The 26807-nt window shown below is 43.7% G+C and overlaps 2 protein-coding genes across 11 annotated transcripts in view; both read left to right on the forward strand.

Moving 5' to 3' along the window:
• The window catches only part of CACNB4 (calcium voltage-gated channel auxiliary subunit beta 4), a 90084-nt gene extending 81515 nt beyond the window's left edge, over positions 1 to 8569 (forward strand). For 3 of the 9 annotated variants that reach the window (XM_071746350.1, XM_071746351.1, XM_071746357.1), the window contains one exon: positions 2610 to 3523. In XM_071746350.1, the coding sequence (XP_071602451.1) occupies positions 2610 to 2870 (261 nt within the window). In that variant the 3' untranslated portion in view covers positions 2871 to 3523. Of the gene's footprint in view, positions 1 to 110; positions 725 to 848; positions 902 to 2609 lie in introns of those variants that run through there. The other 6 variants (XR_011726431.1, XR_011726432.1, XM_071746352.1 and 3 more) reach the window with 6 other exon arrangements.
• A 3910-nt stretch (positions 8570 to 12479) lies between these two features.
• ARL5A (ARF like GTPase 5A) lies at positions 12480 to 24876 on the forward strand. 2 transcript variants are annotated; one of them, XM_071746358.1, is made up of 7 exons: positions 12483 to 12865; positions 13484 to 13587; positions 14747 to 14807; positions 17840 to 17987; positions 19041 to 19124; positions 21957 to 22108; positions 22748 to 24876. In XM_071746358.1, exons 1-7 carry the CDS (start codon positions 12843 to 12845, stop codon positions 22794 to 22796), a joined length of 621 nt encoding a protein of 206 aa, XP_071602459.1. In that variant the 5' UTR covers positions 12483 to 12842; the 3' UTR covers positions 22797 to 24876. The 2 variants fall into 2 exon arrangements, with proteins under 2 accessions (XP_071602460.1, XP_071602459.1); XM_071746359.1 differs by lacking the exon at positions 13484 to 13587 and having other exon boundaries at positions 12480 to 12865.
• The last annotated feature ends 1931 nt before the right edge of the window (positions 24877 to 26807 follow it).

A 26807-nucleotide genomic window follows, 5' to 3' on the forward strand; every position in this document is an offset into this window, starting at 1 on the left:
ATCAGCAAATTGTCTTCACCTTTGTGAGTTCTTTGAGTGTGAATAAAATACATATATATATAATTTTTTTTTAACCCATTGAAAAAAATTCTGACCATTTTTTTCCACAGGGATAGCTCAAAAACGGCTGAACTTTGAAACTTCAAACGTGGCATGTAAATAGTCCTTAATGAGAAGTACGTGCTTTACTAAGTTTGAAAACAGAAAATGTTTTTGATTAAAATAGTTATGAATGCTTGAGGAGATCAGGATTGCAACGCATTTTTTAAGAGTGAAGGTTTCAGGAGTTGTGTATGTGTGTGGCTTCCCAGGAGTGTGCATTTTCTGATGTGTGGAAAAAGTAGAGCTGAGCAGATGACATGTAATGAATAGTTCACCTGACAATGCTAACCTCTGTTCTGCTTGTAGAGTATCTGGAAGCAGGTAACAGTTTTGGAGGAAATGATGCATTGCTCAGTGTTTTTAATGAACATAAAGCTTTTTTTGTATTGTTTTGTTTTTGTCTCTGAGTGGATTGCACTTCACTGAAGGTGCATGATACTTGATACTCACGTTTCTAATGCTGTGCTTGGTTTTATTAGAATCAGTAAGTCACTGTTTCTTGACTGGCTGAGTGCACAAGCACTGTTCTGTCAACATGCACATGTGAACTGTTGTTTCCATTTTCACTTGCCTTAAAATCCAAGTTTTCCATCCCTTCATGACAACAAAATGCCATCTGTAGCACTTTCACCTCTTCGGTTCCATTTTGAAAACTGGGTGTATCCAGAGAATTTTTTTCAGGCATTTATTTCTCTCTGATCAATGGACACCAGCAGTAACTGTGCCATGTTGCTCCATTTACTTAGGGAAAACTCACACTGAAGATGAAAATCACCCCTGTGCAGTGGGCTGGCTGAAGGTATGCATCACATAATCCCCACTTCACCCAAATTGTGAAGGCTTAGGTGGGACTTGAATGGTGCTAGTTCTCTGCAGAGGGGTAAATTTCTCCCTGAGTGAATGATGCCCAACCAGAGACTGCAGGATTTGGCCTCTGGAACACTGGAATATTCAGGCCCATTTAAAGACTTCTGCTGTTCTACCTGGCAGTAAAGATTTCCATCTCCCAAAGTGCCCATCCACCTAGAGTTTTTTATTAATTCAGGCCTTCAGAAGGATTTGCATCATTTTAAACTGTAATGATGTGGTATGGTAATTAAAAGAGCACTCATGCAAATCCTAGGAATTCAGCTAGCTGAGGGACATATGATATGTGAAGAATTTATGCTTCTTATGCCCTTGTGACTCCTTCTGACCTGATACTTTGGGGAACTGCCTGCCAGAAGCCCCAAGCCTCATGTAACAGTCACAGCTGAGACTGATGCAGATTTGCTGGGACACTCCGTAGAGCCTTCACCTCAGCAGGATTTAGGAGCATCCCTTTTTCACTTGGCTGTGGCTTGGACTTGAGTTTACTGAGAAAATTCTGATTTAACTTAAGTCTTTGGGTTCCAGGAAGGTTCTCAGGGTGGAGTCAAATGGCATAGATGCAGCAGAGTCAGAGTCAAAGGGAGGGTTCACACGACAGTGCTCCTGCCCTGTCCCATCTGGTGGCTCTTTGGTCCTTGGTCATGACCTTGCCTCAAAGGGGAAGATGTCAGTGCTGAGCTGTGTGTGTTTGCAGCCTCAACAAAAGAGTAAAGGTGCCAGTGGTTTGCTTTTGTGGCTAATCCCAGATTAGGATTAAACCTTCATAGTTCAGCCTAACTGCAGCAAATGGACTTGACCCCTGCAGTACGAGTTTTGGGGATATGTGTTTCTTTGGCATTTTAAGTCCATTACTGCAGCAAATGAAGTGCTGTTTACCATTCCAGCTGGGCTGCAGGATCAGAGGTTATCTGGGGTGCAAAACCAGCATGTATCCACACCAGCTCTGTGCCACACTTACACCTCTTTATTGTGCCAGTTTCCTGGCAAAAAAATACAGACTAATTATTTTCATGTGACAAATGTTGCACGGGATCGTTATGGGAACTTGATAGCAAAGGCTAAGTAATAAATTACCTTAGAGAAGGATTTTCTGTCAACATATTTAAAATATTTATTATGTTTTAGTTGAAATAATTTGTTAACATCTAATAATGCTGTCCACCCCTTAGCTGCCTGGCTGGCAGTCCAGCATTTGTGTGGCCGTATGAAGGTTTAAATAGGGCTCAGAGCTGCATCTTAAAAAAAAAAACCCCAAAAAACCCCAGAGAACCAACAAAGCTCTTCAGTTGTTTTCTAAAACCACATAAATCAGTGCTCAAAAATTTCCTAAGCAGAAGAGAAGCATGAATGTTATGTTCATGATCAGAGAAAAGTGATAAATGCTGACTACATCAGCTCACTTTTCATGCCGAGCGGCCTGTAGCGATGGACAAAGCCGACACCACCTTGTAATCCCACCTTTGGTCTGCTTTCAGCTCTAGGAACCAGGCAGTTCTTGCACCCCACTCCTGTAGCATTTAATAGAAAATGAGGAAAGTGGATGGATTCTGAAAGACCTCAGAGTTAAGGCTGAGAAGCAGCTGAGAAGCAGAGTGCTCTGTGTCTGTACTAACGCTGGGCTTCTTTGGCACTCGCAGAGCCAGCGCGCGCGGCACAGCAGCCATTCCGCAGAGAACTCTCCAGTTGAGCGTCGGAGTCTGATGGCCTCAGATGAAAATTATCCCAATGAAAGGGCTCGGAAGAGCAGGAACCGCTTGTCTTCCAGTTCCCAACACAGCCGAGATCACTATCCTCTAGTGGAAGAAGAATACTCTGACTCATACCAGGACACGTACAAACCCCACAGGAACCGAGGATCCCCGGGAGGATACAGCCATGATTCACGACACAGGCTTTGAGTTCAAGAACCTGGGGAAAAAATAGGATTCATCAGTTGATAACTTGCCATAATGTAGCTAGGGGAAAAAAAACAAAACAAAACAACAAAAAAACAACAACAGAAACAAAACACACACACAAAAAAAATCATCTTAATTTGGCAGGTGTAACGTGGTTATACCGGCGCTGCACTCTGCTGTCATTTGATGTTAAGTAGGGGGCAAAAAAAAAAAAAAAAAAAAGGTTACCATGCCCTTATGTTTCTGCCCAATCATACATAGGTTGTTCTTTAAATTTGTTTGTTTATTTATTTATTTATTTCAGTACAGCATTTGCATTTCTAGCCATTCTTTTTCTTGTCGTTAGATATTAGACACATCTGTGTGTAATTTAGGATACTTATCAAGGCACCTATAAAATAATTTCCTGTGCTGGAAATTCCAAATGACCAGTTCCAGTTGGAACCAATTTATAAACCAATTCCTGTTGGAATTTGGGTGAATTGACTGGAAAGTCGACTTGAGCATGTTGCAATCAGTTGAAAAAAAAACAGACAAATACAAATGAAAAATCTGAAAATTACAAACCAGTAGAAGCCAGAAAGTCAGCAACAGTATTTGTTTGCTGGAAGCTCAATTTACATTTCATGTTAGAATAAAAGGATTTATTCTAACCACTTATTTCCAGAATGGCTTTTTCAGGCAAACCAAATGTAAACTATTGAGAGTGCCAAATATCACAAATTATTGCAGCAGTTAAAAAATACTTTCCAGTTTGAAATTATTTTTAGACCTGGCATGAATGTTGCAGCAAAATGATTTCTTTACTTTAGCCAGTACTGACATTTTTGTTGCAGTCAGCAACGATGAGCTCTGGCAGGGCAAGGGGAAGCAGAAATAGGAAAAGGAAAAAACTTAAGGTTAGTTGATGTGATTAGAGGTTGAGTGTAGTCTTTTTATGTCTTTTTTTTTTTTTTTTTCTCTTGTTTACCTGCTTACAGCTAGTAGTCCCAAAATGGAACATTAATGTATAGATGCGTAATATTTTTTCTCTCGTTTTTTTTTTTTTTAGTATTCTGCCTTTTTCAATGGAAAACAATACACTCTTCTTACCCAGTATGTAGAGTACCTACATTCCAGTACCTCTCAGCACCAACCTACATGTTCCACCTTTTAAAATCCACCTTTGAATGTCTCCAGAATTCCAGCGTCGCACAAGAACTCTCCAGATCAGTTTAAATTTCTGTAATGAGACCTGAGGGAAGGGAGCGGGGTTAAACATTCCTAAATGATGACCATTAACAATAAAATACTGGTCAGAATTAGCTTGCAATAAACATGGGGTATCAGCAAGGGGTCTGCTCACAGTCAAGTCACAGAGCTGACAGTTTGATTTAAGGAACTCTGATAAATGTTTGGAGATACTGCTGCCTTACTTCCTAACAATCGCTTCTTTTCACCTACTGAGTCTTCAGTTTCTTTGAACAGATGAGTTTATGTGGTTAGACCTCATGTCTTACATGATCAGTGGAAGCCTTAGATCCAATGGGATTGAAAAATTGACCACAGTTGACCCTAATTTTGTACCCACCCACTAATGTCTTGAAGCAGAGACTCCTGAAATTCCCCACTGCAGTTTCTAAAGCTGACAAAAACTTGAACTGTGCTGAGCGTGCATTTTTTCATGCAAGTTCATGTCAAAACTCTTTTCTTTCAAAAAGGGAGGATGATTAATTTTAGATTTACTTCTTCCCAAAGCCTGCTAAAAGTAGGCTTTAAAAGCATGTAGCACTGAATTAATTTCCTGAATATTATGGTTTCTTCTACTTCCTTGAGCAGCCCATGAAGATCACCGGTATTTTCTACCACCCGTAAGTCTGGTTGTCTTCTTGATGTTAACAATGAGAAAAATAATTTCACCTTGTATCTGGTACAGGAAAAAAACAAAAAAAAAGTACATCTCTAGCAGCACCAAAAAACTGCAGAGGCACAGTTTGTTTTTTCAACAACTTCACTGCCCAAAAGGCAGCCTTCAGCACCGTGAGACGATTCCGGTGGGCCAGTTACCAAGAAAAAAAAGAAAAAAAAAAAAAGGAAAATACCTGCATCCATTGGAGTAAGAGTTAAGAATGGATAAGTCAGGCCTGATCCTGTTGGATTTTCTCAGGCTGAATGCTTGCTTGCAGATTCCAAGCAAGTGTTTAGGCTGGGAAAGCAGGGCAAGATCTGGTCTGGGCAAGGTAGCTTCAGCTGCCTTCTCTACTCTTTTCTGCTATAGCACAGTGGAGCATTCTCCAGTAATTTTTACAAATCTTTGTTACATGTACAGCACACATACCTGCATGAGAAAGAAGGCATTAGGCAAACCATTTTTTCTATAAGCTTTAATAAGTTTCTTGTTTGTGTGCATTTAAAGTATTTACTTGCAGAGGATGCACTGAGATGTATAAACCTAGATTAGACAGCTGTTTATTCTGTAGTAGCATTAGGGATCAGATCATTTAACTGCTTGAAGATATTTGCATTTTAATGGCAGGTAGCTGCAAAGCACCTACATATATTTTCTAGTAAACAAGGTTACTGCTTTATCATTTCCTAGACAAAAATGTCATTTATTTCTAGAGCCTCTTGGAGCCTTGTTTTGAAGTCTTCCATGTCATCCTAGTAAAGGGAAAGATCTACACGACACGTGTGCACAGATCCCATCACCTGCAGCATCTTGAAGTGCCAAGACTACTTTGTTCTACTGAAAACAAGCTTGTGAGGGAAGTCATGCACTGTCTTGAACAAACACACCAGTTTTTCATTACATGGGTTTAAGTTTAATTGTGTGTGTAATGAGTTTGCCCTCTCCTGTCCCACTGCCCGTTCCATGTTAACATAAGGACCCATTTATACATGATCCAGCAGGTCTCCTGGCTTGCTGGTGGTTTTTATTCTTTGAAACTAGATATATATTTAAGTACAAATATACTGAACATGCTAATAGATTCTTAGTTTATTCTAGACACAAGCTATGGGAACTCTTTATTTTAAATGAATTATTTTTAGGAAACACAGTAATCAGTAAAAGCTGCAATGTTGATCAGGACATGTTAACTCATAGTATTTGCATTAGAACTTCAGCAATGCTAGCCAGCTGTATTGTGATTTATTATGCAATGGCACTATATAAAATTGTGAAGTTCATGTATTCCTGAATGAAGACAATTAAGACTAATTTTCCAGTCCTCGTACCATTTCTTCTTGTTACTAAAATATTAGTAAAGATCAGGGTTGTGTTCCTAAACTCTGGCTTATACAGAGGAAAGGTTTCAAAAACATAGATTATTATTTTTTTGAATTTTGTTGTTGTTGTTACCTGAGTTTTTCATTAGGGCACTTTTGGATGAATGACAATTAAGCCAATAAAGGTGATGATAACAATCTCAGTATCTAAAGACAATAAATGTCACTTAATTCATATGTTTGTGAATGAATTCACAAAGTATTTTAAAAATCCTGAAGCCACTTTAAAGGCAAATAATTGTTAAAATTTTAATTTAACAGACTTTGGCAAGCTGTATTTGTCCATAGATGAACATGTACCCATGGGATGTGCAGCTCACAGCTGATGATGCTTTCTAACCTGGTCTGTTAGGAAATTCTGTTTAAGGGAATACAACCAAAGCTGTTCTATACCAAATTTTAATCAGTGGGCCAAATTAAATGATCGTTTTTTAACCTGGTTGATCTGGCAAAAGTCATTTCCTCTGCTTGAGAATCTGTAGTGGATTTTATCATGAAAAATCCCCCTGCCATGGCAGTCCTGCAGCCCCCCCTGATTTGGTGCCTGGCAGGAGGCAAGAGCAGTTCCTGCAGTGGGTGCTGTTGTCTCCTGTCAGTCCCACTGTTTCTAGGGTGCTGGGTGCTCATCCTGCTGCTGATTCTGGGGCTTTTTGACTTAATTCTGCTGGGCCCAGCTGAAGGGAGTGAGCTGGGGCAGGGAGGGGCTCTGGGGCTTGGCAGAGGGGTCAGACTCACGGTGTCAGGGTGGGGGCTGCTGCAAACAAAACTGTTCTGCTGTGTTCTCTCCAGGGCTGAAAGCTGCTTCTGGAGTCAGTGTTTGGGGGTTTAATCTCCTCTGCTCCTTGCTTTTAAAATAATGTTTGCTTACGTACCTTAGGAGAGTGAAAATGCCAGAAAAGGAGGAGGAAGGGTGGCTGTGGGAATGGCAAGATGAGGGCAGATCCTTGGGATGTGTGCTGGCCTCTAGCTTCAAATTCTGTTTGACAGCCAATCTTCTGAGCTCAGTTTGGTTTGGATACTGTGGACTGCTCTGAAACATCCCAGAATCTCCTGTTTTTACTGACATCACCATTCTCAAGAGAATATTGATAATACTACTGCTTTATAGTGTACTGATTCAAGTTAGGTGGGGCTTCCATGAGTCATTTTTTTTTTAAGAATGTGTTAAATACATTCTCTGCTGTTTGTTCAGTGCTTCTGAAGCCTCCCCTTGATTCTGTGGTCTTGTTTCTTTTTTTTTTTTTTTAAGCAAAAATAATTGGAGACCACAAATGACAAATGAGATGTGTGTTTTGTAAAACACCATTTATACAAATCTGGTTTTGCTCCTAAAAATGTGTTATAAAATTGGGTTATATTACCCTAGAATACGAGGGATTCTGCTGCCATGTGTTTTGTAGCAGTTTCCTCTCATTCCTTCATAGAGATCCACAAAGAGTACAAGACTGCAAGATGCTGTCATGGAGCCAGTTTTCACTCTGGGGAAATTAAGTTCCCACTGTCTTTAAAATTATGCCAAATGAGAGTGTATTATTTGGAGAGTCATCATTTCAGTAACCTCTGTTAGATTGTTATTTGAGTCCAATTTATTTTATATAGAAAACTAATGCTCTTTAAAAAACAAAGGGACATTTTAATAGTGTTGTAAAATATATACAAGGAATTAGCTTGGAGAAAGAGGTGAAAATGCTACTTAGTATTGAAATTTGTGTTAAGATCTCTCTCATTATTTGGGGAATTAATTTAAAAATCAAGACAATTATTGTGATTTAATCCATCTAGGGAATCTGGGGAGAAGGTAGAGTTTTAAAATGTTAATGAGTGTGTCATCCCTTTATTCCTTTGCAATTTGAGAAGCTGGGAGTAGCTTCCTGGCAGTGAGTTACTACCTGGACTAGATCCTACAGACACCTACTACTGGATGCTGTTCAGTGTTTAGTAGTGTCTTCTCTGTTTAGTAGTTGCAAGATCTGACCTTAAATGCCACTTACTGATGATCATATGCCTTACAAATATTTCCTGAAAAGCAGAATGGAATTCAGTCTTAATGCCACAGTCCCCTGTGATGTTAAAATTCTACTCTGTATAAGCAGTAGAAAATCCACTTAGTGAGCAAATGTGTTGTACAGTACAGAATAATATATTTTGCCAATGATGTAAAAACAGAGCAAGGAAAAAGCACATTTGTAATAGCACAAATTCACAATAATTCCACTATTGCATTTGGCATTGTGTTTTTGAAAAAAAAAAAAAAAAAGGGTGGGGTTAGATATTTTGATCCAGCATCAGTGGATTTATTGCAGTAGTGATCAGTTTCACTTGCTGCCTGATACTTGAGCAGTTTATTTCTAAGCCTTGCATTTTGCATATGTGATTGGTTCTTCAATAACTTGCATTCTGCCCATATTAATTAATGAAAAAACCAAACCAAACCAACCCTCATCCTTTTAAAATAAGAAAGTCCACTGCATTCATTTCTGCTAATTTCCTTCCCCAACTTGAAATTAGTAACTTTGGATTTTGGCATAGAACTGATGACTACACCACGGACACAACAGCAGCCCAAGGTTGGGAGTGAAATTCTCCCAGTAAATAAGTTCCTGGTGCTTTGGTGCACGGGGATGGGGAGGTGAGGGAAGGATGTTGCACAATAAGAGCTGTGGAGGATTCCACCCAACACTTCCCCTGACACTGCTGAGGATTCCAAAGGAAAAGGAAGGTCAGCATAAAGAGAGCAGGTGGAGCCTGAGGTGTGGTTCCATTGGAAACACACCCGATGCCCTTCTCCTGCCAAGAGAGAGCCAGGCAGGTTGGACAGGAACAGCTCAGGGGAGAAGGGAGCAAAATGCAGATTGTGTGCATGCTTGAGAGACAGGGTGGTGAAAAAAGAAGATAAAAACAAGTCACTCAAACTGCAAACTATGGACCTTGGGCTTCTCACACCCCAGAAAATCCGTTTCTCACCCAGACTGGTCCCCAGTGATAGCTGGGTGGTGCTACCTCCAGCCTCACTGGGGACCAGTTCAGAGTCAGGCTGGTAAGGACATTACTGCCTTTACCCCAAAATACCCACAAATTTGTGTTTTCTTTTCTGCTGGTTTGCCCCTTTCTGTTTTTACTTCTATAGATACTGTATGTGTAGCATTCTACAAGGCATGCTGGGTAAAATATACTATGCAAATGTGTACAGTGTTGCATGCTTTGCTCTCCCTCTGCTTTTAGTGGCTTTCAAAGGAAAAAAAAAAAAAAAAGTGTTGTTATTTTTGTGATCAGAATAATTTAAAAAAAAGAAAATGCAGACTGCATGCTGATAGTATCCTCATTTCTATGGATTTGTTTTATGGAATTTAGATGTACAAAAATGAACTGCATTACAATAATTTTTCTACAATAAATGAAAAAAACCTACAAACCGTTTCAAAGTCTTTTAAGTCTCTTTGTACCCTGCACTCAAGATCACAAATAAGCTCAGAAGAGTCACTTGGGAAAATGGTTCCGAGTGCTGCGGTATTTTTGTTGTGTGCCAAGAGCTTCTGGCAGCAGCTTCACGTGCTAGCAGTTCTAGTACAAATTAATGAGATTCTGAAGAAGGAGATGCATCTGGTCTTGAAGTGAATGCTGTTTATTTTTAAATCTATCTGCTTTTAAATAGCTGCAGCTCAGAAATGCATAAACATAAAGTATCTCAGTAGTCCGAGGAGAAGTAAAATACTTCGAGGCAACTGCTCAGCTGAAGGATTCTCATGAACCTTGGTGGTCTTTGGATCTGGTCCTCAGGATGATCTCATAGAGACTTCAGATTGGTTCCTAGACAGAAGGATTCACCAGAATGAGGTGAGGTATTCAGGAGCTGAGGAATAATTATAAGAAAATTAAACACTCTTTGTAGTATCTTGGAAGCACTAGAGGACTGAAAGGTGCTGCCTTTTCCAAAGAGTGAGTACCAGGAGCCAGCAGCCTAACAGAGATGCTGTGATCATCAAACCCACCTGGAAGCACAGTGCTGTCAATCCCAGCACAGCAGCAGGGCCCAGAGGGGGTGCAGAGCATCCCGGGGTGGTGCTGAGCCCCAGCAGAGCAGTGAGGGCACTGTACCTGCCCTTCTCCTGGGGTTCCTGCTGGAGGGGAGAGCAGTGGGGGCTCTTGGCAGGGCTTGGGCCCTTTCCCACGTTGGGTGTTCCTCTCTCCCATCTCTCCGGGCCTGGCAGTGCCTGCCATAACCAGGTCACAGTGGAAGGCATTTACCAGGTAAGCTGCTTGTTGCACATGAATTAATGTTGGTTGTTATGTTTCCAATGCACGTGCAGGGCTTTTAAAATGCTGCTGAATTGTCCTAAGTGTTCAGAACCGGCTACAACGCACGCCAGTTTTCATCTAAGCTGTTAAGAAAAAGCTTAAAGGTCTTTCAAATATGCATAACACAGCAAAAATACATTCTTTTGTGAGTTCTCGTATGACCCTGGAAGCTAAAGGTTCGTAAGCCACTTGTCTGTGTTTGGGTTTCTTCTCTGTAGAACCATTTTCCCCTCCACTGGTAAAATGCTACTGCAGGCAAGCGACCCACTCCTGCAGCACAGGAAAGTTCAGATGTCCCACTCTGCTTCACACTTGCCTGGAACAAAACAAAATGTACACGACCTGAAAAAGGCTTTTTGAGTTTCCAGGAGGAAACGGTGTCACTGCATTCACCATGAGGTGACTTGAATGCTCCTTAGAAAGCTTCCACCAGCACTGGAAAGCCCAGTGCTACCACTGGCATGTGAAAAAAGCAGCAGTACAGTACAGGTTAAACCAGGCTGACAGAGAAGTGTCTTAAATGATAATTTAACCAAAAGAGAGAAGGAAAGAATGGACGTTTCATAGTCCTGCAGCACACCATATATTCATTTATCTTGTAAAACTGTCACTCTGTTTTTTGCAGCTGCCAGGTACTGCTGAGCTGTCGGTATCCAGAGGTGTTATGTGGCAGGACCAAGAGGCCCTACCTGCAGGAAAAAAAAACCCAACAGACTGAGATTCCTCTATTCAAAGAACCAAAAATAAATAATTTAACTGAATTTTGCAACCCCCCCACGTAGCTGTGCAACCTGCCCAACCCTGGGACGAGCCCAGGGGGCTTCAGGCATACTCCATTTACACCTGAAGAACTCAGCATAGAAGTGCATCGTACGCCTCTCAGATGCTCAGCTGAGGGAAGGCAGAAAAGGGGGATAATTGTCAGCTAATGAATAATTAACTCCATTGCAGGCTGGATGCTGAACTTGTGGGAAGTGTGTGACACTGGAGGAGCTGCTCCCTCACCTGCCATTCAGACGCTGTGCCCGGGCTGACGCTTCCCGCCACGTCCCTTCACCTCCCTGTCCTCGCTTGTCATCTTTTTGGTTAAAAATTAACAATATCGTTCTAAAGCAGTGGGCCAAAACCACGAAGGGTGAAGAGCCTTCATATTCAGGGACTTTTTCTTTCACAGACTGCCAGTGGCTGCTCTGCATGGGAAGGTTTTGAGGGCCAGCTTGAAGGTGTCTGGGCTGTGTTTTTTTCCTGCTGTTTCTCAGCTGATGTTGTATTGCTGTTAATGCTGGAAAAGGGATAAACCCTGAACATCATGGTCCATAATACATCATACTTGGTTATTTTAAACCCAGAGGTCTACAGATGTGTTACTAGTGCAGTGCATGATTGATTTTTACCCTGTTTAAAGGGTTGTAACACGCTGACTTGTTACCCAGGACATTTATTGCTGTGCTGATAACCAAAGCCTTCAAGCTGCGCTTCAGAGATGCCTTTTCAACTTAAAAACCTGCCTTTTGAACTTAAAACCCTGCCTTCCCTACTACACCGTCCCTCCTGAAGTGAAATTTGCATTTTAAATGTTTTATTTCTTTTTTTTTTTTTTAGAGCTGCAGGTGTGGGGCTGGCTTTTCCGCGTGTTGTTTAAAAACCAAAGACGGGTTACTCTGCCATGCCCATCCCTGCGGAAGAAGGTGCAAATCCCAGCGATGGAAACCCCTGTGGCTTGGTGAGGCACAACCCAAGGGTGTGCAAACTCCGGGAATGGTGAAGGGAGCTCCAGGACCACCTGCGCACGGACACCTCCCACCAAACCCCGGTTGCTCCGAGCCCCATCCAGCTTGTGCTGAGACACTGCCAGGGATGGGGTACCCGCAGACACATGGTTTTGACAGGGTTTTCTTTCAAAAAGCCCCTGAGGTTTTCAGCCACCCAAGAGAGACCTCCAAGCCTTGCGGCATCCTGAGGCGGAGCCGCGTAATGGCGGCCGCCCGCCCTCTGACATCACGGCACCGCCTTCCCCTCCTCCTCCTCCTCCTCCTCCTCTTCTCCCTCCTCAGTCCCTACGGTGGCCGCCGGGGTCAGCCGTGCCGTCGCCGCTCATTTCTCCTCCCCGCTCGGGTTCCGCCGACCCCGGGGAAAAGGGGAGGGAGAGAGGAGTCGGCAGGGAGAGCTTTGGGGGGTGGTGGTTTGTGGTGACCGTCGGCGATGTCCGTGTGTGTGGACGCCCGGCGAGGCCTCCGCCCGCCTTCCCGCCGGCAAAGCGAGCGTTGGGCCGGGCCGTGAGGCGCGGAGAGGCTCGGGGGATCCGTGTGTGTCCGTGTGGGGACGGGGATAACCCCCCAGCGAGGCGCTGAGGAACCGGCCTGACCCGGAGCTGTCCCGGCTGAGGATGGGGATCCTCTTCACCAGGATATGGAGGCTGTTCAACCATCAGGGTGAGAGGGCGAAGCGGCGGGAGGGAAGGGAAGGGGCAGGAGGAGGAGGAGGAGCAGGCGGCCCCGTGAAGGTGTCAGGGGCCGGGCCGGACCTGAGGGCGATGGCCGAGCCGGCTGGGGGGTTCGGGGAGGTGGGTTCGGGGTCAGGGTGGGGGGTTCGGCCTGGGGAAGCGGCCCAGCTTCGGGGCTGAAGGGCGAGGTGGGGGCGGTTGCTGGCCCTGGCCTAAGGAGGGGGGATGGCCCGAGAGGATAAAACTTGGAGGGTTTTAACCTTTTTTCCTGGAAGCTTGCAGCTTCGTGTCTTTGTAGCGTGTAGGTTCATCTTGTCGTCTGCAGAGTTAGCAGTGTTGAGGGTGTGATAAACCTGGGTGTCTGGGAAAATACCTCCTGTACGGGGTGGATGTTCTAAGTAACTTCGGGTCTGTAACGCCTGTCTCCTTACACTAAGGTTTTAATGAGAGCTTTAACTTTAAAACACATGCTGACACTCTTGCGTGTGTTTGCGAGGTCTTTTAAATTTGATTTTGGGTGAACTGAAATACACATGCATGTTGAATGTCCCAGTGATGTGCCCATTAACACTTAGTGCAAATACAACACAATATTTTTGTCTTGTAGCATCCAGCCCCACCTCAGACCTTCTGTTCCAGCTGATTTCCTAACATCCACTATGCTGGCAACAACCACACCAGAAACAAAAGTTCCTAGTTATGTGGGGTCAGGTAAGCAGACATTTTTACAATATTGTGCAGTTATGCAAAGTTATTTAAAAGCTGGAATTTGTATTTGATGGTATGTAAGACAACCTTGCAAAACCACACAATATTGATAAAATCAAAACCAAGAAACCCCACTTACCTGACCCCTCTCCCCTCCCTCTCTCCTCTGTGAGAAATCAATGTGAGTGTACTTTGCTAACTGAAGGAATTGATCTCTGGTCGTCTGAAGCTTGGGCAGACTTGCAGTGGCTTTTTGTTGCCCTGGTGGACCACTGGGGAAGGGAGGGGAAGAAAGCCCCTTCTCACCAAGCTTTTACTTGCACAAATAGTCCCAAGGTTATTTGTGCAAGGAAAAAGTTGTGTAATGAAGCTGAGAGCAGGCAGCACTCACTCCTCTTGGAAATCATAGATCTGAATGAGCTTGACAACACCAGCTGTAGGATTCAAGAGAAGTTTTGTGATGGATGGGAGAGTGCTGAGCAGAAGCAATAATTGGTTGTGGCATCAAGCTCCAGAATGTGTCTGTGTGTGTGTCAAAGTAGTTTTGTGTAGTACTCCTTGGTTCACCTGGCACTAAATTGGGTGAGTCCATCCAGGCAAATATTCAGAGGCAGATCTGTTCTCCTGGTTCCAGACCTGCTGAAAGGAAAAGGGGACACTGAGGGAGGCAGGTGGATCACCCTGCTTACAGTGCTGGTTGGTGCTCTTGGGGTTTTTTGACAACTCTTAGCACAGAGATTTAAGATGCTGCAGCCCGTGGCCTTGGAAATGAACATTTAATGTGTGCCTTCTGGAGAACAACTGGGGAGAAAGAGGGAGCCCAGTCTGTTATGAGCTGCTACAAAGATGTAGAAGCTTGGGAAAGGTTGTTGTAGCAGTGAGGAAAAAAAGCCAGATTAATCTCTTAGAAATGGCTCCTGCAGATGTGCAGCTGGGGACAAGCAGACAGCCACAAACCTCCTCAGAACAGCACTGGGGGGTTGTACACCCCTACAGGCAAACAGACTGTTGGGTCTGGCCCATGAAATGTGGCACCTGGAGTTTGTCAGTGTTTGCTTAGGAAATCAGTCAAAAGCTGCAATGCTGGCCTTGTTTCATAACACAGTTGTTATCATGATAGCAAAGTTAACTATGTGACTTACTAGTGGTATTTTTATTTCAGAGCACAAAGTAATCATTGTTGGTCTGGATAATGCAGGAAAAACCACCATTCTGTATCAATTGTAAGTATGAACTGCAGGTGTGGTTGTGTGCACTACTCTGCCATGTTGCTGCTGCTTTCCATGCTAGTTTGCACTTTCTGAGCATCACTCTGAAGATTCCTGAGCAGTGCAGGGGACAGTGGGTCAGAGCCTGTGCTGAGAGCTTGGAGAGCTCTGCGTTGGGCCTGGCCAATGAATTAGGTTTTGTTCAGAGCTTTTTATTTATCAGATTACATCGCTGTTACCACTTCATCACAACTGCCTTTGCTGCAACCATGCAGGCTGTTTGCCAGCTCCATAAAAGATGATTGTATTGAGGAGGAGCCACAGAACAATCCTCCTCAAGTGATGGGAGCCCACAGCATGCAAACAGTCACCAGGTGGTTCTGTGAGGAGCAAGGCAGTGGAGCCTGAGCTCTCCCTGATGGGGCTTGTGTCCCCTGAGCCAGGATGTGCTCTGTGGTGCAGGCTGAGCACTGGCTCTGCAGCTGGTGGCAGCCTAGCCTGGGCTTGATTTGGGCCACCAGCTGTCCTGCAGCTTCTGCCTGTGATGGTGGCCCTGAGTTCTGTTTGCCTTGTGTTAACCTTGCTGCCTGGTGCACATGAAACTTTGATGAGCTTCGTATCTCTGCTCTCCAACTGCATTTTGATAAAAGGGTACAAATTTGTCTGCAGACTCAGGAGCTCCCAGGTGGGATGGGAGACTCAAGGTCTCTTGGTACTAGAAACAGATTTGGGATTCCTCACATGAAGCAGCCTGGTATTCTGGTGAAGGGATCCAGCACAGATCCTGTGAGGAAGGGCTGAGGGAGCTGGGGGTGTTGAGGCTGGAGAAGAGGAGGCTCAGGGGAGACCTCATCACTCTCTCCAACTCCCTGAAAGGAGGTTGGAGCCAGGGGGGGGTTGGGCTCTTTTCCCAGGCAACTCTCAGCAAGACAAGAGGGCACAAGAGGTCTCAAGTTGTGCCAGGGGAGGTTTAGGTTGGACATGAGAAAGAATTTCTTTCTGGAGAGGGTGATCAGGCATTGGAATGGGCTGCCCAGGGAAGGGGTGGATTCTCCATCCCTGGAGATATTTCAAAAGAGCCTGGATGTGGCACTCAGTGCCATGGGCTGGGAACCACGGGGGGAGTGGAGCAAGGGTTGGACTTGATGAGCTCTGAGGTCCCTTCCAACCCAGCCAATTCTATGATTCTATGATTCCAGAAATAATTCCTGCTAAGCCAGGGGGCCATACTGGTCCAAACCTACACTTACATTTTGCTGTCTTAAAACGTTTGGGGTTTATCAACTTACAGCCTGCCTTTGCCTTTCTGAAACATGAAACTCGTGTAGCATTTCCAGCCACTCATGCCCCAGCATGCTCTGCAGAGACAGGGAAAAGACAAAGGTGGTGGTTGTTATTTAAATCAGCAGTGAGGGATTTTAAAAAGCATAAACAGAATGTAGAATATTTTTCAAGACCTGAAACTGCTGCAGCTGAGGGCCCTTCTCAGTGCATTTCAATGCTGGCTGTGTCTCTCCCTCCACAAATGTCTCTGGAGTCTTTTTCTCATCTTATTTCTGCTGTCTCAGGGTTTTCTTTTCCCTTTTACTACAGTGGAGCTCTGTGTGCCTCCTTTCCCTGTACACCCCCTGTAGCTCCACAGCACTTCCTCTTCTCCTTGTTTTCCCCTTCCCTTTGCTGCTTTGGCAGGGCTCTGCCCGACTGCTGCCCTCTCTTCTCCTGCTTGCCTCCTCCTAGAGCTCTGCCTCCATCTGTGCATAGCCCATTTTTCCTCTTACTCTGCTTCTTCCTGGCAGGGTGAGCATGAATGAGTATCTTTAACTCTTCCTATGAGACAGGCAGTGATAACTAGCAGGACAACTAGTGTAGGTGAGTGCCAAGGGGAAAATCCACCTATCATGTTGCAAACTGAGATGCCAGCAGCTTGAATGTGAATAAGGCTGCAGGTTCAGCTGAAAAAGGGAGATTCCTGATGGATCCCTTCCCAAGCACCACACCAGCCCTTTGTCTCCTCAGGTCTCTGTATCCCCCTCAAGAAATATTCCACCACCATTACAAGTGTCAAATTGCTGTCACTGTTAACCAAAACCTCTGCTAAAGATTCAAAAATATTAATGTTAAAATGAAGAATAGAACCAAACCCCACCAAAATTATCAGATGAAAAAATAATTAAGTTCTTTGAAAGTGGTTGATGTTTTCCTTGAAGCTACTTTTAATTTTTTTGCATGTCTCATGCAGTAGAGTTTAAACACCTTAAACTTCAGGAGCATGGAAACCAAAAAATGTATGTTTATAACAAAAGGAGTTAAGACTGTGCTGAAGGAAGTTTGGACATCAAGCAACTGCACTGTGAAGCAAGTGTGGTCTTAGAGGCCTGTGCTGGAAGGAGAGGCAGATGTAGTGTGTTTGGTGGAGCTGGATGATGAGTAGCTGATTTTCTGCAACCTTGGAAATCCTGTGGCTTAACCACATTCTTGAAGCAAAACAACTGCTCTGCCCCATGTGTGCCAAAATCAGCCTGGAAAAAGAGAAGCTGGCTGCTTAAAACAGCTTCTGAAGCAAATACTCTCTCAGCTTTCTGATTTAATTAACTATAATATAGTTTTGTTCACGAATGCTCTCTCAGCTTTATAATTTGATTATTTTATAGTTCACAGAACATTATATAGTTCATTTGATTATTATGTGAGTCCCTTTTTATTGCTGCTTTTATTTACAATCATAGAATTGCTCAGGCTGGAAAAGACCTTCAAGATCAGGGAGTCCACCCTTTTCCTGGTGACCCACACTAAACCATGTCCCCAAGCACCACATCCAGGCTAATTTTAAACACATTGAGGGATGGATACTCAACCACCTCCCTGGGGAGCCTCTTATTTTTATTTGTCAAACCTTCTGTGTTTGCATGAGGAGGGTTTACTATAATTCTCCACCTGGGAGGAACCATGGAGTTGAGGTTTTGTAGGAACAGGTCAGTTTGAGCCCTCAGATACTCCACGTTGCAGGGGAGCTTGCACTTCACTGAGTCTCTCCTTTCCCTCTGCAGCTCCATGAATGAAGTGGTTCACACCTCACCCACCATTGGGAGCAACGTGGAGGAAATTGTGGTCAACAACACCCGTTTCCTGATGTGGGACATTGGAGGGCAGGAATCTCTCCGCTCTTCATGGAACACCTACTACACAAACACTGAGGTGAGGCTGAGTGGTGGCACCACTGCTGGAGAGGGCACTTCAGATCTCTGCTCCCAGAGGGGCTGCCTGAACTGCCTTTGGGATGTGGCTACTTCAGGCTGCTCCTGGTTTGATTTTCGAAGTCTCCTCCTCACAAGTTGTACCACTCACCTTGATATTTCTTCTGTGAGATGCATGATGCAAGTTTGTTAGGTTTGTTAGGATCCCAGGATCTGCCACCTTAGGGCAGGTGCTCAGTTGGTCTGGGTGTTGTGGATCCCTGGGTCCCCTCTTGTGGACCATGACTCTAAAACCTGTGTTTTAGGGGAGTAGGAAGACTGAAAGCTCAAAAGTTTTCCTCTAAACCAGTGGGAGCTCTATTTTGCAAGCTCCCATCAGCAGTTTATTTAAGGATACCCAAGGTTTTCAACAACTGTTCTTAGCAATGCAGTTGCAGCACATACTTGATTAGAATAATGATTTAAATCAAGGTTTTATGTGTGTTATCAATCGTGGATTTTAAAAAAAGTTGGTTTGTTTTTTTTTTTTTTAAGACTTAACCATGTTCTCCCATGCGTTCCTATAAGATGTCATGAGGTGTAGCTGCATATTTACTTTTGAAGTATAGAGTTTATTGCTTTTTTTAAAGTTCCCTTTCAAATATCTTATTTGCAAGTTGGTATTTGAAGTAGAGGGAGAAAGCTGGTACAGTATCACCTCTGTAAGGCTGCAACACATTTGAGGGATCTGTGTGCTACCTCAGGCCAAGCAAAGAGCAAAATCAGATTACAGAGAAACACTTGGGTTTGATATCATTTTTTCACTTGGAAATGGAAAATAGAAAGCCAAAGGATATGTCAGAACTATTTTTGTGTACAAACCACAGTGTAAGTTGTAAACAATACCAGTGCTGTGGGTACTCACCCTCTGGCTGGGAGAGGTTTATCTGGAATAGGATGCTGTCTGATAATCCATCTGGATAATCTGATGGGAGCAGTAATCTGTCCTGCTGACAAGTGTGTGGCCAGGGAGATAGAGTTTGTTCTCTGACTAATAACTTCTCCCTTTTTAAAGTTTGTGATAGTTGTTGTGGACAGCACAGACAGAGAGCGAATTTCTGTGACTAAAGAAGAGCTGTACAAAATGTTAGCACACGAGGTGAGTAAACCCTCTGCTTTCTTTGCTTTAATATTTTTTTTTGTGGGTTAGATCTGGATGATACATGTGAGGGGAAGTGCATCCTCACACTGTGAGACAGCAGGGTGGAGAGAGAGGCCTCTGTAGGGCAGCTCAGGGCAGGCAGCAGTGGTCAGGTTCTCCCAGCTGCAGGCTGTACTGTGTCAGAGCTGTCTTATTCCTGCTGGAGGCTCTGTCTCTTCTGCAACTCACAGTACAGCTGCAAATTATGACTAAATTACCCAGGAGAACTCCCACAAAAACAGCTTTGCAACTCCTGAGAGCTTCAGTGATACAGAAATTAGGACCTGCAAATGACTTTTGTGGGTTTTATATTTCAATCCACATAATAGCTGAACGAGAGAGGTTTTAAAAAAAAACATTGTTTCCACCATTAACTTAATTACTATTTTTCATAGCTTCGTGATTGCTTGATGTTTGCTATTCTCACTGTGAAACAGATACAGCCTTAATAATATGTCTTAACCAGGCAGCTCTGAAGCTGAAACTGTAGCCACTGTTTAGTGGATGACTGCAGGAAGGGCAAAGGCTGCCTGTGTGTCTTCTTGGGGTGATCTTAAAGCATTGAGGGAAAACGAGTGCTTTGCTTAGTGTCTTGAATTTCTGATTCTTGGTATTTAAATTGAAAAATGGTGTTTAAAAAAATAAATTCCAGTAAGTTAGGTTTGGTTTGTTTGGTTGTGGTAGAGGGGGCAGAGGGCACGGTTGCCTTTGTGTCTGCTGCTGTCACCACCAGCAGTTCAGAGGTCTGCTCTCCAGTCTCTAAACCAATTCTGCATCTTCTGTTTCATAATCTGTGAAAGAAGATGCAGGAGTTGTTAACGAGCTGAATCTGCAACAGAGGAAGTCTGGAGCTCCACATGAATGCCCTGCTTTGGTGTGGGGACACTATTTCTGTGCCACAAAGCACTCCTGGCAGTAAATGTGCCCATTGTTTTCCAACAGGAAGTTTTCAGTGTATTCTGCTAACTCCAGATGCTGTGGCATTGGAAGGGAGCAGCAATACCTCAAAGCTGAAATGAAAGTTAAATATTTATTTTGAGTAGCTTCTCCTTGATGTCCTTGAAAATCATTTATTTCTGATAACTGGTTCAGTCTGTTTTCTGTTCAATCAAATTTCTGCTAGGGCAAACTTGAGTTACCCAAAAGTTCCATCTGTTCTCTGGATCAGTAGATCATTTGGGAATTAATTTTCTGGCTTGTAAAAATCATCATGCCTGGTGGGCATTTAAGTGGAGGAGCTGTCTGGGCTTGCTGGGAAGACCTTTTCACTCTCAGAGGAAGAGGTTTTCATTAATATGTGCCCATACCCGTGCAACTCCAAGCAGCTCAAGATAAAATAAGCTTGCCCCTAGAGTCACTGCTCTCAAAATTGTCAGTGCTGATGCTTTAAATATTGCATGGCCCTCACAGAGGAAGTTTATTGGATTATTCTTGCTCACACACAGCTCCATCCTTTGATTCTCCACACATTTGATTCCCCACAAATTCCGTGGATGCTCTCAATAAAACATGACTGCAGCTTTAACACTGTCAGCACCACTCTTAATGCTCCTTAATGGGTGGAATTTCCCTGGCAGGCACTGCAGGAGCTGCTGCTGGCTCTGGGGAGCTGCCCTGCCTGGCTGGGTGCCACCACCCTGCCTGCCAGCCTGGGACAGCTCTCACCAGGGCTTGCCAAGTTCTGCCAGGGCAACCCTGCTCTTACCCCACCTCAGAGCTGCTCCACAAGCTGCTGTTTTGGGGCTAAAAGCAAAATTGGAGAGTGTGGCAATGCCTGAGTGTGTTTGGTGTGTTTGGTGTGTTTGGTGTGTTTGGTGTGTTTGGTGTGTTTGGTGTGTTTGGTGTGTTTGGTGTGTTTGGTGTGTTTGGTGTGTTTGGTGTGTTTGGTGTGTTTGGTGTGTTTGGTGTGTTTGGTGTGTTTGGTGTGTTTGGTGTGTTTGGTGTGTTTGGTGTGTTTGGTGTGTTTGGTGTGTTTGGTGTGTTTGGTGTGTTTGGTGTGTTTGGTGTGTTTGGTGTGTTTGGTGTGTTTGGTGTGTTTGGTGTGTTTGGTGTGTTTGGTGTGTTTGGTGTGTTTGGTGTGTTTGGTGTGTTTGGTGTGTTGTGTGTGTTTGGTGTGTTTGGTGTGTTGTGTGTGTTTGGTGTGTTGTGTGTGTTGTGTGTGGTGTGTGTGGTGTGTGTGGTGTGTGTGGTGTGTGTGGTGTGTGTGGTGTGTGTGTTTGGTGTGTGTGTGTTTGGTGTGTGTGTGTTTGGTGTGTGTGTGTGTGGTGTGTGTGGTGTGTGTGTGGTGTGTGTGTGTGTGGTGTGTGTGTGTGTGGTGTGTGTGTGTGTGGTGTGTGTGTGTGTGGTGTGTGTGTGTGTGGTGTGTGTGTGTGTGGTGTGTGTGTGTGTGGTGTGTGTGTGTGTGGTGTGGTGTGTTGTGTGTGTGGTGTGGTGTGTGTGTGTGTAGTGTGTGTGTGTGCACAGCACAGCCAGGATGCAGGGGTTGCTCTGGATGCAGAGGCAGGAAGGAGCTGCACGGCTGGAGGTGTGAGGTCCTCACAGAGCACAATAACATATTTGTACATTTCACAGAGCATCCTAGGAAAAAATTGGACGTTGGGTTTGCTGGATCAAAGGCTGTGCTGAAGCTGTGTGTCAGTCAGCCTGCAGCATTTTGTAGTGGAGGTGGTTGGGTTTGGTTGGTGGTTTTTTTTGGTAGGGCTTATGGTTCTCTACTTTATTATCACATCTTTTGCCTCCCAGGGCTGATTTGTAACAATCATCTGTTGTTTTTTTTTTCTTTCTCCCCAGGACTTAAAAAAAGCAGGTTTGCTGATCTTTGCTAACAAGCAAGATGTTAAAGAGTGTATGACAGTAGCTGAAATATCTCAGTTTCTGAAACTGACTTCAATTAAGGATCACCAGTGGCACATTCAAGCATGCTGTGCTCTAACTGGAGAAGGGTAAGAGCTGCTCTGCTCTGCAGGAGGGGAGTCTTGAATTATTTGGGTATTTTTATTGTAGTGTTTGGTTTTTCTACATGCATTCCTCCCCTGTTAATGATAATCTGACACTTAAAAGGTTGGAGGCTCAGAATATACTGACTGAGGATCAGTGTGACCTGGAAAGCAGTGTTCACAGTGAATCCACTGTCTCACCTCACAGTGATAAAACTTCATATGATCTGGCCTGAAGGAGGGCAGGGTTGGGAATGACCTAAAATATCTTCTGACTTCTTAAGAATAATCATAATTATCTGGTCTAGTGGGAGGTGTCCCTACACATGGCAGGGAGTTGGACATAGATGGTCTTTAAGGTTCCCTCCAACTCAAACCATTCTATTATTCCCTGGTAATCAGAGAATATTCAGTGTATGTCTTGAAGTGCTGGGATCTGAAGTCTGTCACCTGCAGATTGCATAATGAGACCTGGGAAGTCTCAACCACAACTGAAGTGAATTGTTTCTGGAAATGCCTTCAGTCAGAATCACAGAGGTTTTCTTAGGAAGAATTTAAACTGGTGCCAGGGAGTTAGCTTTGAATTTATCCTGAGAGTTGCACGATAATTTTTTTATCTATAAAAATTCTCTCTTTTCTTTCCAGACTGTGCCAAGGACTCGAATGGATGATGTCAAGACTTAAGATCAGATGATTTTTAATGACCTCTTTGCACAGACATTGCTTAAGAAGAGCTGTACCCATGATTACCTTCACAGTGGCAGAATTAATGGGTTAGGTGTATTTATACTGAACTGATTTCAACTTTATTTTCTACATAGATGCACACACACGTACCTGTACATAAATTAAGACCACTCAGCAAAAAGAAAGATGCAGTTGAGGCTCCAGTTTGGTTTCCTGTTTGTTTTCCTCCAAGGCCACGGGTGACAGCTGTGATCAGCCTTCTTTTTGAGATACAGCCACTCCCAACAGCCCGGTGTTGAGCGTGGGGAAGGGGAACTGAGAGGAAGGAGCTTTTAATTTTGAATTTTATTATTCCATTGTAGTCCTCTCTAGTTGAAGATGTTGGCTTCATTATTCCAGTAAATTAGCAAACAAATTGGTGGCATAGATACCAACTTTCCAGTATTTTTAAGGTTACCGATGTTACAAACGCAAAAATATTTTCCTGTATGTGTACTGTACATATTTATGTATATTTATACCTCAATTTTAGGTTAATTGCAATCTGTTCAGACCAGTGTGTAAAGCTGAATCAGTATGTTGACAGCAGTACTAATACTTGACATGGCCAACCTGTCATGACTTCTTTCCCTCTGTTCTCTCTCTGGCTGTAGCACCCGTCAGGCGGTCGGCTCACCACAAACTCATAAAGCAAACTCTCTCTGAAGATCAGTGCTTGTTTCTCAAGTGATTTTTCTTCACCCAGGGAGGATGCCTTAATGATCAGGGCACAGAGACTTCAAATTACAGTGTTGGCAAACAGTAAAAATTTGCCAAAGAGTTTAAAAGGAAACATTTTCTGTTGTTCTGTTTTTTTTTTCTTGCAGTGGTCACTGGATGAGGTGGTTCCTTATGAAATGAGGTGCATGTAAAGCTGTCCTGGGGTACTGCTTTTCTTTTTTTCAGTAGTGCTCATTTATGAGTCAGGTCTAGTGGAAGTACCTTTAGCTGTCATAAAGGGAAAAACGTCATCTCTTTTTTGTTTTGTTTTGATTTTTTTTCCTTAACCAAAGAAGAGGCACAAAAGTATGTTTAAAAGTCCCACTGGAATCTTCCAAACCAAGTCATACTCTGAATTAAGTGTTTTTTTCAGCTCTCCTTTGATAGCATAAAATATCTGTGTGCAATGGATGGAGCTGGGATGGGGAAGGGCAACAAACCAGGTGACACTACTGGAAGTGACCCCTTGATTCCTGTTCCCACAGAAGTTCCAGGGCAGCACTTCTTGAAACCATAACTCCCTTGCACAGTCCCCAGGTGAGTTGTGAGGAGGTGTCAGAACACTATGTGATGCTCTGCTCTTGCTGCTGTAACCAGGCAAGTCATGCAGAGCTGCTGCTTGAGAGGGCACAGGCTTCTCCCTGGGGTGACAAGTGGGTGCTGGGAGATGTCAGCAGTGTTGTGGGGTGCACGTGGCCTTCATCAGAGGCTTTTATCTTGGAGATGTGTGTCTGGGGGGGAGTAAAGCAAAATGAAATAGAGCTCCTGTTGAAAATTACCCTTCCCTTCCTTAGCTCATACCTCTGATAAGGATGGAAAAGACAATTTCAAGGAAAAAAAAAAAAAAAAAAAGGTGTAATTTGAATTTTTTAAGGTGCTTATCTGTGGTTATAGGATAATCTGGCCAGCTCATCTGCCTTCCCATTTGCCTGCTTCACTGGGGATCATGTTGGGAACTGGTGGGGAGGAGAAGGGAGGCAATTCCAAAAGTCTGTATTTAACAAAGGCAGGCAAAGAATTTAACTTTTAAATATATTTTTGGTATCTCTTTACGATGCTCACCGGGTAGGGAATCTGCTGTCTTTGTTAAACATTTTAATGTGTACATGCATATATTTATAGTGCATGCACATAGGTATTGGTATTTATCTGGTGTATTGCAAAATGTATAAACATTTGAAGGAATAACAATTTAATGCAAAGACTTTTTCTCAATTTATCTGATAGTATCTTCAAGAAACGAGCTCTGTGCACACTTGCATATGAAATGGAATTGTATGTTTTCTAGTCTTAAAAAAAAGAAAAAGCAGACTTGCTTATGAACCCAAGTGTTTGGTTTTTGAGTCTTGTGTCTTCCCTTTCATCCCCATAAAATATTTTGCAGTGGTGTTGGTAAATAGTCCTGCCTGGACCTGCACAGGCTCTTTGTGTTGGGGTTTTTGTTTGTTTTTAAGTAAACTCGTTGGTCCTGGCAATGGAGGAAAAACCATGGGGCAGTGTTCTGATCACTGCTCTTGCTGAAATTTGCTGCTTACTCCTTTGCCTGAATTTGTACAACATTGAACATCCATGTAATGGAAATGTGGTGTTTTTTCCAGGTGTGGCTTAGGTTGCACCCAGACATCTGATGTTTACACATAACCAAGCTTAGGTTTACTCTTTTTTTTTCCCCCCCTCTCAGTATCCTGGCCACTTCCCCCCTCTGTGGCCCTCAGGGTACTGCATGGGTCACTTCATTTTTGTGTCTCAAGCAGCAGCAGACCCTGCCAGGGCACTGGGGATATGCACCCCTGAGGTCTGCCTCTTCAAACAGGGGGGGTTTTTTGCCCTGGAGTGTTCATAATCCCAGAATTAAATCCTTGGCTGTCTGGTGGGCAGTGAGCAATCAGCCTTAACCTGACTACAGACAAAAAACCCAAGGTGTGTGTGAGGTCAGGTGTGTCAGTGATGCATCTTTTCTTGCTGTTTGGTGATCCCATCATATTTCAGAGGGCAGCTGTGCCCTTCATAGCCAGGAGGTAGTGGTGACCACAGCAGCACCACAGGGGCTCAGGAACCAGAGGCAGACACCCTGTTGTAGGTGCAGGGTGTTGGGTTTTATCCTTAGGAGCTGGGAAGCTCTTTGTCAGCCCTTGCTGAAGAGAAGGGACAGTCCCAGGTTCTCCCTGGTGTGATGGAAGCCACAGAGTGCAGGGAAAGCTTCTGGAGGAGGGTTGGGCTGCCTGGTGGTTCTGCACAAGAAGAAGTGTGTGTTTGCTCAGGTGACACTGAGATGAGCTTCAGAACACCCAAGCAGACACCCTCACAGTGCTGGGGCTGTCACCATCCTTTCCCCCACACCTTTTCTGTGAGGTTTGAGATCTTTTTTAAATGTAGTCACCTAGCAGAGCTGGAGAAGAGCAGCTGAACTTCTGAACACACAGACCCTCTGTGTACCTACTGCTTGTTTACAGCTTTTTTTTTTTTGTTTTTCTTGCTGGACAATTGGCATTTTTTCTCACAAGTCCATAGAAAAGCAAGTTAGCTTTGCATCAGTACTGCTTTCAGCTTCCCATGGTTATTGTGTGGAAAGGATTGTCTTCCCATGAGTCATGGTTTGGGTTGCCTTTGTGTTTTCACCCTCTGTCCTGTTGCCTTAAGATGACTTGGCCTTTGTTCTTCATGAAACTCATTCTTGGGACTTTATACAGAAAAAGGGAGAGGTCTGTAAAAATAGCTATTGGAGTTTATGGTGCAGAATGCTATTTTACTGGCAAAAAAAAAGAAGTTAGCAGTAAGTCATAGTTCAGTTATCTCATACTTCAAATATTCTGGTATAGGAAAGACTAAAGTTGGGATATCAGCTCTCCAATGTGCTGCCGCTCATCTGAAAGGGGTGCAGGATTTTAACTGTGAGGAAAGGTGGGGTGTAAAACTTGGGAAATGTGAACAGGGATCTACCTAAGCTTCACTGGTTTTCATATTTATTTTTTTCCAGGGAGGCTCAGCAGCTGTTTTCCTGTGCATTGTGTGTTCCTGGCTGTGTGTCTGCCTGTGTGACTGTTAAATATATTAATGGGCACCTTCTACACTCTATGCAGCTCAAGTGCCTGAAACTAACTCAGTTACCCCTTTTTCTTTCTATGCCACAGTTCTCATTTTCCTTAAAACAGCTCTATTTCTATAAAAGCACCAAAACATGTGTCAATGAGTGTTGGGTTTTTTCCCCCTCTCCCTGCATACCAGTTTTAACATGGTTTAAGATCAATTTCTTTGTTAC

This window comes from Heliangelus exortis, chromosome 6, assembly GCF_036169615.1.
Source record: "Heliangelus exortis chromosome 6, bHelExo1.hap1, whole genome shotgun sequence".
Classification (NCBI taxonomy): domain Eukaryota; kingdom Metazoa; phylum Chordata; class Aves; order Apodiformes; family Trochilidae; genus Heliangelus; species Heliangelus exortis.